The sequence below is a fragment of the Leguminivora glycinivorella genome, chromosome Z (assembly GCF_023078275.1).
Source record: "Leguminivora glycinivorella isolate SPB_JAAS2020 chromosome Z, LegGlyc_1.1, whole genome shotgun sequence".
In the NCBI taxonomy this organism is placed as follows: domain Eukaryota; kingdom Metazoa; phylum Arthropoda; class Insecta; order Lepidoptera; family Tortricidae; genus Leguminivora; species Leguminivora glycinivorella.
This window is the reverse complement of record NC_062998.1, coordinates 39399991-39416742: the sequence shown is the minus strand read 5'-3', so window position 1 is coordinate 39416742 and position 16752 is coordinate 39399991. Positions and strand designations below refer to the sequence as shown.

The 16752-nt window shown below is 37.9% G+C and overlaps 1 protein-coding gene across 1 annotated transcript; it reads left to right on the top strand.

Annotated features, from left to right (window-relative positions):
• The first annotated feature begins 521 nt into the window (after window positions 1-521).
• Window positions 522-1222, top strand: LOC125241058 (prefoldin subunit 1). Its single transcript, XM_048149347.1, has one exon. The coding sequence runs from the start codon at window positions 635-637 to the stop codon at window positions 1016-1018; it is 384 nt and encodes a 127-aa protein (XP_048005304.1). The 5' UTR covers window positions 522-634; the 3' UTR covers window positions 1019-1222.
• Window positions 1223-16752: the final 15530 nt, after the last annotated feature.

Here is a 16752-nt window from a genome sequence, read left to right as displayed (position 1 = left end):
GAACTGTCAGATTGCATACAAGTTTTTTTTAAGATTATGAATTTTTAAGACTGTCTGTGGGGAGCCTTAATGGACACAGTCTCAGGAAAATGCAGAAAGCTATTCTAGGAACAAATTATCGAACGCGTCACACGGACACACGGTCTTAAAACATCCAGCGCGCCAGATGACGTCCGGGTCCGGACGTCCGTGCGCTCAAGGCCAAAGCTTGACTAAAAGAGTAAACTTAAAAAGTGGCAACATCGTCGTGTCATCCCTTTCTTATTAATATGTGTGACGCAAAGGTCTGTCGTGTGACGAGATGATTCCACGACGAGGAGACGAGGTTGCCGTTTTTTAATTTCTACTCTTTTTTGCAAGGCTGTGGAATGCGCTTATAGAAAACATATAGCCAAGATCGAGCGCAACACCACATCCATGTAATTGCCCCTTTGGCCCATAGTCTCGCCGGACCAACGTACCAGTCTATTACGGCCTTAATTTAAAATAATTGTATCTATTGTCTATGACTATTAAAAGTCAAACTGACCGAACTTGTCAGGTTGGATGTTGGGTTGAGTCCGTTCCGCTGAGTGAGTCATTCACACAAAATAACCTAGAGGAAACTACAATTTAAACAATCGAAAAGATCACCATGGCTAAACCTGTAGACTTAGAGCTAAAAAAAGCATTTGTTGACTTACAAGTCAAAATGGTTGAAACTAGCAAGAAAATACAGGTGATAGACTCCCAAATTAGTGTATTGAACCGCATCTTGCAGCACGTAGACATAACTCAACGTGAGATTAGTACCATGCCTCCTGATACGAAGACCTATGAGTCCGTGGGCCGAATGTTCTTACTTACAGACTTTGAAGAAGTAAAAGCGAATTTGAAAAATCGCGAGGCACAAGTGAAAACACGTACTAAGGAATTGGAGAACAATAAACAGTACCTGGAGAAGAACTTGAAAGAAAGTGAAGACAACATCAGGGAGATGGTACAGCAGAGGAAGGAACAGAGTGAAATAAAATCTTAACAATTTATGTTTTTATACTGCGGCTTCTATTAATGCAGACCAAAAGCATCTCATGAATTTATTTCACAACTAATAAAATGTATGATAGTAACAAGTAGGACTTAACAGTGTTGCAATGTGTTAGGAACAAGTCAAGTTTATGAATTTATTGTAACAAATTATGCTTGCTTTCTACTAAGTTTTATTAAAGATATAATAACTTTCTTTTTTTTTGTATATACTTGTACCCAAAGGTCAACAGCTTTATGAGGCGTTTGGTACAAAGTGCCAATATGAGCTAATTTTTAAAAGTGTAGCGGTTAACTTAAGAAGAGATGTATACATAGTGCATAAAGCAGCAAAGAAAATATTGACTGTTGAGATAGATTTTCGTTAAACATAAGAGTAACAAGATTAACAAATTATATCCACTAAAAGTAGATTGTATTTTAAATCTTCAAGTCACCTCTGTTTTAATAGGCAACAAGCGTCTACCATCTGTCTATGTAGTCTATTCTAAGTGTTTAAAAGCAGCTTGTTACTGCACGAATAAAGCTCTTCCTTGGCCTTGGCATGCACAAAACAGAAACAGATTCTATAAAAAGGTTCAGGGGGTATTTTTACTACCTATGAACCCTGGAGATCTACAGTGTAGAAAATCACACATGACTTTTCTCTTGAATGAAGTTTGATTCCCAATATTCCCATACGATCTTTCAACCACAATAGAATTTTCAAAACTGCTGCAATGGGCTCTGTTTAATAAAATACATTTTTTTATACTACGTCACCATCACAAAATGGTTAAAAACAAAAAAATACCAATAAGTTGAGTACTTAATACACTAATAAATTAATAGAACGTTTAAAAAACACTAGTAAAACACGCTTTTATAAATGCACGTAAAAGCCAAAAATAAATTATGGATCGTTCAAGTTGTGCTATTTCTGGGATGAAGAGTAAACTATGTGCTTTTAATTATAATATTTGATTGTGGGGCGCTTCAGTCGTGCTGCAAGTTCAGTTAGCGCGCCAATCTGGCTAAACTGCTTCTCGTAACATAAGAAGCTTAACTTGATTTCTCAGCAAGTTATACAAAAAGTTTTTCCTGTTACAGCACCCCACGCTTTTACAATCAAATATTATAATTAAAAGCACATAGTTTACTCTTCATCCCAGAAATAGCACAACTTGAACGATCCTTAATTTATTTTTGGCTTTTACGTGCATTTATAAAAGCGTGTTTTACTATAGTGTTTTTTAAACGTTCTATAAATTTGTTTTAACTATACTTTTTAGTCGTTAATAATGAAATATCTTCAAAATTTAAACATAAAATTTCAAGTAGGCGAATTTCGAAAGCAATTTGTGGATTAACACGTATTGCTACTTAATAATAATTAATACCACCTGATGTATAGGTACCAAGTTTATCGCAATAAAGTCATTCTTTGATTCATTGAATTTTTATTTTTATTTATATTTTATTGAGCCCACATTCTCTCAATCTCCGCCAGTGTGTCTGTATTGCATGGTGTTTTACCTATCAGCTTAGAACAATCTAGCTCTTCTATCTGGAGTGATTTTAATTTACTCAGGGCCACATGCGCTTGTCCAACCGCAAAAGTACGGGACCCTAAGTACACCACTGCGTAGTGCCTTGCATCTTGTGCACGGTGGATGCCCAACTTGAAATCACTAGGAGCCAGAGCTGGCTTGTGTAATCGATTAGGGTTGTGTGGGTTGGTTGAGAGAATTTGAGTTTCGGCAGGTTGGGAAGAAATTTTAGCATGTAGGGAAATAATTTTTAAGAAAAAAAACCGTCGCCTTTCGTGTTCTGGTGAAAGCTACTTGCGAATGTTGGATTATGTAGAAATGTGTAAGTATTTTTTTAAACTGATTTTAATGCTTTAATTATTAGATGGCAACACAAATGAATATACGTATAACGTTAAGGTTTGAGGAGTTTCCTCAATTCCTCATGAATCCGATTATAAGTATTATAAGAAATCGAAGCTTGACAAACTTTGACTTGAGAACTCAATATGCTTAACAAACATAACTAAATAAATGTCACTGTTCTGAACTTAAATGCATGCTTTTCTTACAAAAATACCAAAGTCACTATGAGTGTGCCCTTCAGATTTGAGGAGTTCGATTCTGACTATCATCAGCAGTTCCACTGCACCAAATGTCACTGTTCTGGACGTAAGTGCGCATACTGTTCTTATAAAAATACCAAAGTCACTATAAGCGTGCCGTTCAGATTTGAGGAGTTCGGTTCTGACCATCATCAGCAGTTCCACTGTACCAAATGTCACTGTTCTAGACGTAAGTGCATGCTGTTCTTATAAAAATGGCAAAGTCACTATACGCATGCCGTTCAGATTTGAGGAGTTTGGTTCTGGCCATCATCAGCAGTTCCACTGCACCAAATGTCACTGTTCTAGACGAAAGTGCATGCTGTTCTTATAAAAATACCAAAGTCACTATAAGCGTGCCGTTCAGATTTGAGGAGTTCGGTTCTGACCATCATCAGCAATTCCACTGCACCAAATGTCACTGTTCTGGACAAAAGTGCATGCTGTTCTTATAAAAATACCAAAGTCACTATAAGCGTGCCGTTCACATTTGAAGAGTTCCGTTCTGGCCATCATCAGCAGTTCCACTGCACCAAATGTCACTGTTCCGTACCTAACTGCATGCTGTTCCTTTAAAAACACAAAAATCACCATATGTATGCCTTTCAGATTTGAGGAGTTCCCTCGATTTCTCCAGGATCCCATCATCAGAACTGGGTTTTGAGAATAATGGGACCAACCTGTATGCATATACATTCAATCAAAAAAAAAAAAAATTTTCAAAATCGTTCCAGTAACGATGGAGATATCGAGGAACAAACATAAAAAAAAAATTAAGAAACAAAACCGCCGGTTTTGGGGTTCTGGTGAAAGCTACTTGCGAATGTTGGATTACGTATTTCGGTTCTGACCATCACCAACAGTTCCACTGCACCAAATTTCACTATTCTGGACGTAAGTGCATGCTGTTCTTATAAAAATACCAAAGTCACTATAAACGTGCCGTTCAGATTTGAGGAGTTCGGTTCTGACCATCACCAGCACTTCCACTGCACCAAATGTCGCTGTTCTGGACGTAAGTGCATGCTGTTCTTATAAAAATACCAAAGTCACTATAAGCGTGCCGTTCAGATTTGAGGAGTTCCGTTCTGACCATCATCAGGAGTTCCATTGCACCAAATGTCACTGTTCTGGACGTAAGGGCATGCTGTTCTTATAAAAATACCAAAGTCACTATAAGCGTGCCGTTCAGATTTGAGGAGTTCCGTTCTGACCGTCATCAGCACTTCCACTGCACCAAATGTCACTGTTCCGTACGTAAATTCATGCTGTTCTTTTAAAAATACAAAAATCACCATATGTATGCCTTTCAGATTTGAGGAGTTCCCTTGATTTCTCCAGGATCCCATCATCAGAACTGGGTTCTGAGAAAAATGGGACCGATATGTATGCATAAACATTCAATAAAAAAAAAAATTCAAAATCGGTCTAGTAAAGACGGCGATATCGAAGAACAAACATTAAAAAAAATTGGTTGTCTGTAAAGTCGGTTTACGGACGGTAGTTTAACGTGATAACGTCAAACATTACAGTAGTCTAGACAGGGGCGGTCAGAGTATAGCAAAAGGGGCCCGATTCTGGGACTTTTTTCACGTTTTTTTGTTCTTATTTGAAAGAATGCATTAAAATAAGCATCTTTTATAAATTAAAGTTTTTTTAAAAACCTACTAATTTAGGAGTTAGAGTGGTGCAAAGTTGCAAAATTTTCCCGTAGCATTACTAAGGCGCCAGAGATAGAAAGCGATATCGACGGAGCCCCGCTTAGGCGGGGCTCCTATTCTGTGCAGTTTGGGCTTCGGCCGTTTGAAGATACCTAACGAACCTAACCTATACCTATATAAAAGTCGTCATTTTGTAACCTAGACCGTTTGCGAGACACGCGTTAATTTTATTAAAGTGCTAGTGCCATTTACTAATCTTAGAACCCTAATATCTCAGTAAATATTAATGGAAAAGAAAAAGTTTATATAACAAAACATCCTTATTTAAACGTGTTCTATATGATTTGATTGATAGGTTATATTGGTAAAAAAAATCATCGTAAATTTTCTGTCTCTCGCGCCTTAGTAAATACTATGGGAAAATTCGCAACTTCGTACTGCTCTAACTCCTAAATAAGTAGGTTTTTCAAGCAACTTCATTCCATAAAAGATGCTTATTTTAATGCAATCTTTCATGTTTTTGAATTACAAACACTCAAAAATAATAAATGAAAATTTTTAACAAAAATTTTTTAAGTCCTAAAATCGGGCCCCTTTTGCTTATACCCCAATCGTCCATACACAAACCACTTGCTCTTGCTTGGTGGCCTTGAGGAACGGGACAATGACGTCATCTTTTTTGTGCATGCAGCCCGTAGTAACGAGTTATTAGACGTTATCACGTTAAAAAAAAAACATACAGACGACGATGAGGCGACGGTTATAAATGGCAAGCGTAGCAAGCGCGAAATTTTTTTCATAGTGGTGCGCTAATTTGAAGATTAATGCAATACAGAACCTAAGGATTTCATCTTACAGAGTAGGAAAGAGACAAAGGGTTGAATTTTCTCAGTCGCAATATACTAGAATATTTACGAGGGGTTGAACCTAGATATGGAACGTGGACGCGACATTTTGCTAAGCAACTAAAAGGCTGACAGTGGCTCTGGGATCTGTAGACCTTCGCGGCATGGTTAGCAGTGGCACACCCAACTTTTTTATATACTACGTTGATCTTTCTTTTGGGGGGCGGGTGGGGGAGGGGGCTCGCCCCCCGAACCCCCTTTTATTTGGGTCTTAAGGGTCACAAGAAAACCCAAACCCAACTTATTTTAATTATTACATCGATCTTTATTTTATGCGGGGGGCTTGGCCCCCCCAGACCCCCTTATTCTTCAGGGTCACAAGAAAACCCGAACCCAACTTACATTGTTTACTACGTTGATCTTTCTTTTTTGCGGGGGGCTTCGCTCCTTGAGCCCCCCTTTATTTGCTCTGAAAGGTCACAAGAAAACCCGAACCCAACTTATTTTAAATACTACGTCGATCTTTCTTTTATGCGGGGGGCTTTGCCCCCCGAGCCCCCCTTATTTGTGCTCTTCGAGGTCACAAGAAAACCCGAACCCAACTTATTTTAAATACTACGTTGATCCTTCTTTTCTTCGCCCCCCGAGCCTCCCTTTATTTGCTCTGAAGGGTCACAAGAAAACCTTAACCCAACTTATTTTAAATACTACGTTGATCTTTCTTTTTTGCGGGGGGCTTCGCGCCCCGAGCTCCCCATTATTTGCTCTTAAGGGTCACAAGAAAACCCGAACCCAACATACATTAAATACTACGTTGATCTATCTTTTTTAGGGGGGGGCTTTGCCCCCCGAGCCCCCCTTTATTTGCTCTGAAGGATCACAAGAAAACCTTAACCCAACTTATTTTAAATACTACGTTGATCTTTCTTTTTTGCGGGGGGCTTCGCGCCCCGAGCCCCCATTATTTGCTCTTAAGGGTCACAAGAAAACCCGAACCCAACATACATTAAATACTACGTTGATCTATCTTTTTTCCGGGGGCTTTGCCCCCCGAGCCCCCCTTTATTTGCTCTGAAGGGTCACAAGAAAACCCTTAACCAACTTATTTCAAATACTACGTTGATCTTTTTAGTAGTTCCAGTTCTTATCTTCCGGCTCCATCATCAGACCTTGAAACCTAATCGTAGTCAAAGTTCATTAGAAGACTTTTCTAAGGAACCCAATAACTGCTATGATACGATGTTCCATCATGTAGTTCCAGTTCATATCTTCCGGCTTCATCATCAGACCATGAAACCTAATCGTAGTTAAAGTTCATTACAAGACTTTTCTAAGAAACCCAAAAACAGCTATGATACGATGTTCCATCATGTAGTTCCAGTTCATACCTTCCGGCTCCATCATCAGATCAGTTCAACAGTACCATATTATTGTATTGTCATCAGCACTACATACAGCTGCCAATTTTCATCACGGTAAGTACGATCCTTGGAAGATGGTTAAATTAGCCTTCTTAGATTCCATTACATAGTTAGTTTATACATAAACAACGACCTAATAGAAGCGTGTTTTAAAAATACATATAACACACACATACACACACGCACGCATACACACACACTTATTAATTGAAATGTATATTTAACCTTGCCGTTGTTATTATTATTATTTCCTTTATTCATTTTAATTCTTAGGCTAGGATTTTTATAATATTTTTATAAACGTGAAATACAAAACCACATACAAAACAATACAAAATATATAAACACATTATAAATAATTTTTAAGAAAAAAAAAACGCCTTCCTTTGGGGTTCTGGTGATAAATACTTTCAAATGTTGGATTATGTTATCAATTCGTCTGTATGTTTTTTAATGTTTGTTATTCGATATCTCCGTCATTTCTGATTCTGAACCAATTTTGAAATTTGGATGATTCTGAATGAAGTACTTTCAGATGAGAATGATTATCAGAACGGAACTCTAACCAGGGGCGGCTCACTCTTCATCAGCAGTTCCACTGCACCAAATGTCACTGTTCTGGACGTAAGTGCATGCTGTTCTTATAAAAATACCAAAGTCACTATAAGTGTGCCGTTCAGATTTGAGGAGTTCCGTTCTGACCATCATTAGCAGTTCCACTGCACCAAATGTCACTGTTCTGGACGTAAGTGCATGCTGTTCTTATAAAAATACCAAAGTCACTATAAGTGTGCCGTTCAGATTTGAGGAGTTCCATTCTGACCATCATCAGGAGTTCCACTGCACCAAATGTCACTGTTCCGTACGTAAATGCATGCTGTTCCTTTAAAAACACAAAAATCACCATATGTATGTCTTTCAGATTTGAGGAGTTCCCTCGATTTCTCCAGGATCCCATCACCAGAACTGGGTTCTGAGAAAAATGGGACCAATCTGTATGCATATAATACATTCAATCAAAAAAAAATTTCAAAATCGGTCCAGTTACGACGGAGATATCGAGGAACAAACATTAAAAAAAAAATACAGACGAATTGAGAACCCCTTCCTTTGAGATTTGGAAGGCGGTTAAAAACCTAACCTAGGGTGCCGCCAGCAGCGGGGCAGGGCCCAAGCTGCCGGTGGTTAGGGCTGCAGAGAGAGGAACCGTCGAACTATCCGCGCCGTGTCCAAGATCACCGCCTTCTGCATCTGACCCTTGATCCAACCACCTAGCGAGAGTCTCTCGAGATGTTGGTCGATGCTCTTCGCTATGAGACCGTTCGCTGAAACGGGGATACCCCCATTTGCCAGAATTTCATTTGCCATAATTTTATTTGCCATCCTATTCAACAATCATAATATTGTTTCTCATAACATCTTATGCCATAATCATTGTTTACTATATTAATCTAGTGCCAGAAACTTTGTTTCCCATAAAGTCAGTTTCCATAATGTCATTTGTCAGAATCATCGAAATCCGTAAGTACCACATTCCATACCATCATTTGTCATACAAATTAGCGTCCAGAAAAGTCAATTTCCATAATGTGCTTTGGCAGAATCGAAAACTACTATAATAGGTACTAGAAGGACTAGAGAATGAAACTGCTATCAGAAAGTAGGTTAGGTTAGAACTGTGACCCCTGGAAAATGAAACTGCTATCAGAAAGTAGGTTAGGTTAGGTTAGAACTGTGAACCTCTGAAAAGGAAACTGCTTGTAAAGTAGGTTAGGTTAGGTTAGAACTGTGACCCCCGGAAAATGAAAATACTATCAGACAGTAGGTTAGGTTAGGTTAGAACTGCGACCCCTGGAAAATGAAACTGCTATCAGAAAGTAGGTTAGGTTAGAACTGTGACCCCCTGGAGAATGAAACTGCTGGAAAAGTAGGTTAGGTTAGGTTAGAACTGTGACCCCTGGAAAATGAAACTGCTATCAGAAAGTAGGTTAGGTTAGGTAATAATATGGGCAACAATTAATATGGCAATAATTGCTTATGGCGTTTGAATATTCTATGAAACCATATTATTGCACTTAATAATATGGCTAACAAATAGTATGGCATTGTATGATTATGGAAGGTAATATTCGGATAAACAACGAGTATGTCATATGATTTTTATGGTAAACAAATCATTCGGGCAAATGAAATTCAGGCAAGTTAGATTCGGGCAAATGAATATTATGTTAAATGACTGTCGGGCAAACAATAGACAACCACTTACTGGACTTGTCCTTCTCGGCTTTCACGAGATTCTCATCAAGGGGGATGGTGATGTCGACGAGCACGGCCCGGCGTTGCGATCGACCTATTATGACAATGTCAGGCTTATTGGCTACAATAGTCCTGTCAGTGATAATAGATCGATCCCAATAGAGCGTGGCACGACCATTTTCGAGAACTGGCGCAGGTTAAAGTACTTGTAGTGCGGTACTTCGTGGTCCACGAGGCCATATTGAAGAGCAAGTTGCTGGTGAATAATCCTGGCTACGAGATTATGTCTGATGCGCAAGTACTCGCCGTTAGCAAGATGAGAACAACCGGAAATGATATGCCTGAGTGACTCTCCGGGACGGCGGCATGCCCGACAAATGTCGACCGTCCCGTCCTTCAGGATATATTTCCGGTAAGTAATTGTTCGTCATCATGTAAGAGTAATTATTTATTAGTGCCTTATATTTTGATTTATCTTATATCAATTGACTTATACTAGTCACTGGTTTCCGCCATGTTGGATTGTTATAAAAATGGCGGACATACAGTGACGGTGGCCAGTTCGAGTACGGACGAGTTGTAGTGAAGAAGTCTTGAATTATTTATTGTAAATTGGTTGTTAATATGTTTGTTATAAGCGAATAAAGTAAAGTGATGGTACAAGTAATAGTTTTCATCATCAACCCGGTAATGTCCCCAACAGGTCAGAAATGGGACGAAACAAGAATCGGTAAAGATTTTTGCCACGCCACACGAACGTAAGGTTTTCTTTCCTTTGTTTTTTTTTTTTTTTTTTTTGTGGAAGTACCATTATCTTACTTTACGAAACGTGCACTGAAATTGTTATGGTAAGTGAGACATTTATTTTTCTTTCTTTGGCGTTGTAGAACTGGTTTGATAATCTACCGTCATGACTATATTGCAAAATCTGATGGAATAAAATAATTGTGGTAAATTATATCAATAGATCAATAATACGCATAAAACAAAAGTATAATTATTGATAAAACGTGCAGTAGTCAATCACTTCTCATTATTTCTTAACATTATTGTTTAAAAAAAAAAAAGATGTCATCATTACATTTACTTACCCTCAGTACTGTGTATGATTAAAAGCTATAACGATTTCTTATTTTTATGAATCCAAAATGGAACAGAACTTGTTCAGAAAATTGCATATTATTTTACACATTAAGCGCTACAATATGCTGCACCGGTCAATTTTTGACAGTATGTCTTTAAGAAATCGTGGAGTTATGAGTAAACTGGCACTTTGTCAATAGGAATAAACTCTTGATTAAACGATTTTTCCTTTGTATTAGCAATGCCTCGAGTTGTTAAAAACGGCTAACAAAATTTTGCTTCAAATTCACATCTCGGTTTTGAAAAGTGGTGACATTTATTATACCAGTAAGAAAATAATCATGGGTCAAATACTTGTTACTTAATTATGATACATATTCGAACTTATCAGATTATACAGATCTGGAATACAATTTAAAATAAATATTTAATTATATAAGCTGTGTAAAAATATGTAATCATAAAATATTCTAATATTGCAATTTCTTGAGTCACGGGACACAATATTTAAAAAAAAAAATGTATACATATGTTGTTAAATCATCATTATCAGCCTATCCTCGTCCACTGCTGGACATAGGCCTCTTCTAATGCACGCCACTGCTCCCGATCTTCAGCTAATCTCATCCAGCCGACACCAGCCAACTTGCGGATGTCGTCACTCCATCTTGTCACAGGGCGTCCTGCACCACGTTTACCGAGTCGCGGTCTCCACTCAAGAACCTTTCGGCTCCACCGACCGTCTGTCCTGCGACTAACGTGACCAGCCCACTGCCACTTCAATTTGCTAATCCGGTGAGCTATGTCGGTAACTTTGGTTCTGTGACGGATCACATCATTTCTGATGTGATCCCTCAGAGATACCCCGAGCATAGCCCTCTCCATAGCTCGTTGAGCGACTTTGAATTGGTGGACCAATCCAGCCGTGAGTGCCCACGTCTCGGCACCGTAGGTCATTACAGGTAGGACACACTGGTCGAAGACCTTCGACTTGAGACATTGTGGGATGGGTGACGAGAAGACTCCGCGAAGCTTATGGAATGCTGCCCAGCCCAGCCGAATTCTTCTGTTGGCTTCTCTCTCGAAGCTGTTCTTACCTAGTTGGAGAGTTTGCCCTAGGTAGACATACTCTAGAACAACCTCGAGCGAGATTCCATCAACTGCGATCGGTCCCGGATCAGCGTACTCGTTAAACATAACCTTGGTTTTATCTAAGTTCATCCTAAGACCGATACGCTGCGAAGACCCAGCTAGACTTTGCACCATTTCCTGTAGATCTTGCCGGGTTTTAGCCAGGATGACGATATCATCAGCAAATCGCAAATGTGAGATGTACTCGCCATTCACATTTATGCCACGTCTCGCCCAGTCTAGCATTCTGAACATATCCTCCAACGCGGCAGAATATGTTGTTAAATGGGGTGATGCAATGTCTGATGAGTATGGCCTTGAATGTGGGGTTAGACAGGGGGGCTTGACTTCCCCTAAATTGTTTAACTTGTATATAAATGCACTTATCGAGGAGCTCAGTAGCATGCATGTCGGCTGTCGCATACAGGACACAAGTTTCAATAACATTAGTTACGCAGACGACATGGTGCTGCTGAGCCCCTCGGTAGGCGGGCTTAGGAAACTGTTACTAGTCTGTGAGCAATATGCTAACAGTCATGGTCTTAAATATAATTGCATTAAAAGTGAATTAATGATTTTTAAATCTGGTAATAAGTGTCCTGAAGAGGTTCCTCCAGTGTTGCTTAATGAAGTGCCATTAAAAAGAGTGTATGTATTTAAGTACCTTGGCCATGTATTATGTGATGATATGTGTGACGATGAGGATATAAAGAGGGAGCGGAGGGCGCTGGCGACCAGGGCGAACATGCTGGCACATAGGTTCGGGCGATGCACAGTGCCTGTCAAGATAACTTTGTTTAAAGCTTTTTGCACATCACTATACACATGTGCACTATGGGCCAGCTGTACTCAGAGGGCGCTGGGTGACCTCGGCGTCCAGTATAACAATGCGTTCAGGGCGCTGTTGCGGCTGCCGCGCTGGTGTAGTGCATCGGGAATGTTCGCGCATGCGCGCGTAGATGGTTTCCAGGCCATGCTGCGCGCGCGGTGCGCGGCATTTTTGTGCCGCCTGCGTGGCAGCCGGAACAGCCTTCTGGCCGTCTTAGCTGATCGCTGGGATAGTCAGCTCCTCATACACTGGACTAGAATGCACTCGGTGGTGGCCACCTACACATATAACTGAGTGTATGTGGCTGTTACCAAGGCACTTTAATTAGAATTATAATTAGAATAAGTTTTTAAAAATGTATTTGCTCACTGTATGGACTTTGGTCTGAAATAAAGATATTTTATTTTATTTATTTTATTTATTTATATGACATGTTGATTTTAGTTCAAATTGAAAATTATAATACAGGGTTACTTGATATTTGATGCGTTAAGTACGATATTGATCATAGTATTTTTAATGTATACAAAAGTCATTTCCATTGACACGTGGCATAATGCCGGACCGTGCCCAAATCCTGGACTAAGTTTTTAAATACTTTGTGTGAATCGAATCCATTCCATTAATCGTTAAATCGAAGTTGTGTCACTGTCATTCAATTCTGTCAAGTCGTTTTAAAAAACATGTTTATCGTTATAGCAGTGGTATCGTTACAGCAGTTGTCAATCTATAACAACAATCTAATAATATGATCGTTATCATTTCTTTTAAAAAAGTTTGGTCACCTCTGGTTGTTCGTGAAATCATTTTCGGATATACGAGTAGTAACTTGTTATAAAACAAAAATGTTTTTCCTTATATGATCAATCATCATTAGTATAAATCTCAAATATTTTAACTGTGTTATAGATTTTACAAAGTTTAATTCCATGAAAATTGAAGTGCTTGGTCTCCTCTTGCTTGTTGACGGCAGGCAAAAGGTTACATTTATTATTACTATTCTACAATGGCCAGTGATGGCCTGATCAAAGTATATCAAATCATTCTTCGTATATTACCATGATGATCATGGGTATGTATTCGATGGGAAATCGACAACTAATGTATAATGCTGTGAATTTAATCAATGATATCATTGTTTGTTTCTGAAATAACACTAATTCAATATTAATTGCAATGATGATTTATATATATTGCAATGGTGATAATTCAGGCAAATGAGATGACATCACTTCACAATTGTAGTCATATGTAGAGTCATATGTAGAGTCATATGTAGAGTCATATGTAGTCATATGTAGAGTCATATGTAGAGTCATATGTAGAGTCATATGTAGAGTCATATGTAGAATCATATGTAGAGTCATATGTAGAGTCATATGTAGAGTCATATGTAGAGTCATATGTAGAGTCATATGTAGAGTCATATGTAGAGTCATATGTAGAGTCATATGTAGAGTCAGATGTAGTCATATGTAGTCAGATGTAGAGTCAGATGTAGAGTCAGATGTAGAGTCAGATGTAGAGTCAGATGTAGAGTCAGATGTAGAGTCAGATGTAGAGTCAGATGTAGAGTCAGATGTAGAGTCAGATGTAGAGTCAGATGTAGAGTCAGATGTAGAGTCAGATGTAGAGTCAGATGTAGAGTCAGATGTAGAGTCAGTCATTATCAAGAGTTATATTAATAGGTGTATTAATCATGTCGGTCAATATGTAGAGTTGGTCAAAATCATGTAAAAGAACGGTCAATATGTAGAGTTGGTAATACTCATGTAATGTAACAGAACGGTCAATATGTCGAGTTGATCATAATCATGTAAAAGAACGGTCAATATGTAAGTTGGTCATAATCATGTAAAAGAACGGTTAATATGTAGAGTTGGTCATGATCATGTAATAACGCGTGAATAATAAAATTCGTCCGTAGTTACAGTACACTTTTTGTACGTTTGACTATTTTGATCACAGTACAAGGTATAATATGTAGATTTGGTCATAACTCATAATCATGTAATAAGTAATAACGCGTGAATAATAAAATATTTTGATCGTAGTACAAGGTATACAATTAACGCTACTATGGTACTTATTGGTAGATATCAACAAGGAGGATACCTATGGCACTATGTAACATGTATCTTATGGAATCAATATTTGATGCACGTGGACGGACGTGTTAGTGTAAAGCACGTGAATGAACGTGCGAGTCTTTTAAGCGCGTGGATGGACGTGCGAGTATTTTAAGCGCGTGGATGAACGTGCGACTTTTGAAGTGCGTAGATGTACGTGCGAAGCTTTTAATTTTAATACACGTTGATGAACGTGCTAACGTTTAATTTTAATCTTAATAAATAATACATTAAACAATAATATAAGTAGTAGAATTCTTACTGATACAAGCAATCGATTCAAAATAATCAACCAAAAATAATATTCTAATATTTCATTACACGCCTTACGTTAACAATCGGGATATGTAGTTGGGAAAACTTAAATAAAATGTTAGTCAATTACAGATAATTTGAGGCGCAATGCCATGTTCATGAGTGCTTTTATTATTTGAGTTAAAAATTTTACTATGTTCATAAATACCTACAAAAGCATCTTAAAAAAAAAATGGTTTTATCAATGACATTATGAGAGTATATGCGTTATGTGATTTTAGTAACACGGAAAACCAACCTATTATTAGACGGACACGTAATCTCGCTTGCCCGTATTATATAAAAATGATTACCTTAATGATATGATAGATCATTTTGTCGACTTCCAATGAAAAAAAGATCTTCGTAAATTCGATATTATTCAAGGCGATATAATGTCTTATTTAATTAAAAAAATAAAGGGTAACTATATATAACATTCATTGAACACAAGTACATCGCTATAATGCATGCAAAAAATCCGGTTCATGGCTTATAATATATATGCAGTTCTTGGTTTTTCTTCAGAAAGCTTAATTCACTCAAACTACATTGCGATGATGTTTCATAAAGCGGTTATTAATTAGTTTTATTTATTTATTTCATTAATATAAAAGTACACTTCAATCTTTAATAATTTATATTATGATCGACAATGTCAAACATTACAATTATGGCGACTTTTTGATTGGTTAAGTAGTACAGTAATTACATTTTTCTCTTTTGGCTACCCGTATCTAGTTCTTTATGTGTAATATAACCTTGGGTGCTCATTCTCAAAAATAAAGTAACAAAGAACATTATGTTTTAAATTATTATGCTCGAATCAGAAGTAACAATAAATTTGAATAACATACGCAACTTATACTTATTACTTAGCATATTTTGTTGGTGATATATTTGGTACATACTAAAAGTCAAGTACATATACCTCGTATCGGTTATGAAGAGACAGCCAAGTATCTGTTATGACTCTTTGTAAGACAAATATTCTGCGATATACTTACATTCGTTAAGAATAATATAAAAGGTTCAATGTATAAACCCATTTCATAGATATCAGGAATAAAACTAAAATGTAGAAACCCAACATAATATCTATATAATATAAAGCTACAACCCGACTGACATTTTTCCAAAAATAGGCAGAAGGGGGATTTGAAGGTGGCAGTGTTTGGTGTGGTCGTATAGAGTTTGGTCCTGCGACCCCGGATAGATCAGACCGTCGGTCTACCGGTTCCGGGTAAAAAAATGTTGGACGGCCTGGCCAAACGGCTGGAGTTAGCCGGGGAGTGTTCGACCAAATGTCATAGAGGACCCTGGGCAGTTTTTGACGCCGCCATTTTTTTTTCAAAATGGCCGACTTTTTTTTTTGACGATTTTTCAAGTTTGTTGTAGAGAGCTCAAATGTTGGTCATAGAATCTCCAAGCGGCCTCGATTCGAATGAAATAAAAAAAAATTGAAAAGTGCTACAAATGTGGGAAAACTGGCCACTTTTATTTTGTATGGCAACTTTTAAACCGTAAGAGATAGCCGGGGGGTGCTCGACCAAATGTCATACAGGTATCCGAGTAGAAAAAAGTTGCATTAAAAAAAAATCAAAATGGCCGACTTTTTTTTTTGAAAATTTTCAAAATGGTCCTAGCGCGCTGAGATTTGGCACACGGGTGGACGGTCGCGCCAAGATTAGTATTCAAAAAGAAAATTTTGAAAAATTCAAAATGGCGGCCTTTGAGGGCCAATTGAAATTTGAATGGAGGTTTTTCTTTTAATTACCATAGCTCCGTAACGGTACAAAGAAGTGAAAAGTGCTCAAACAAATGTTATACAGTCACCCGAGGTCCATCGAATGGCATTAAAAAAAAATCAAAATGGCCGACTTTTTTTTTTGAAAAATTTCAAAATGGTCCGAGCGCGCTGAAATTTTGCACACGGGTGGACAGCCACCCTAAGATTAGTATAC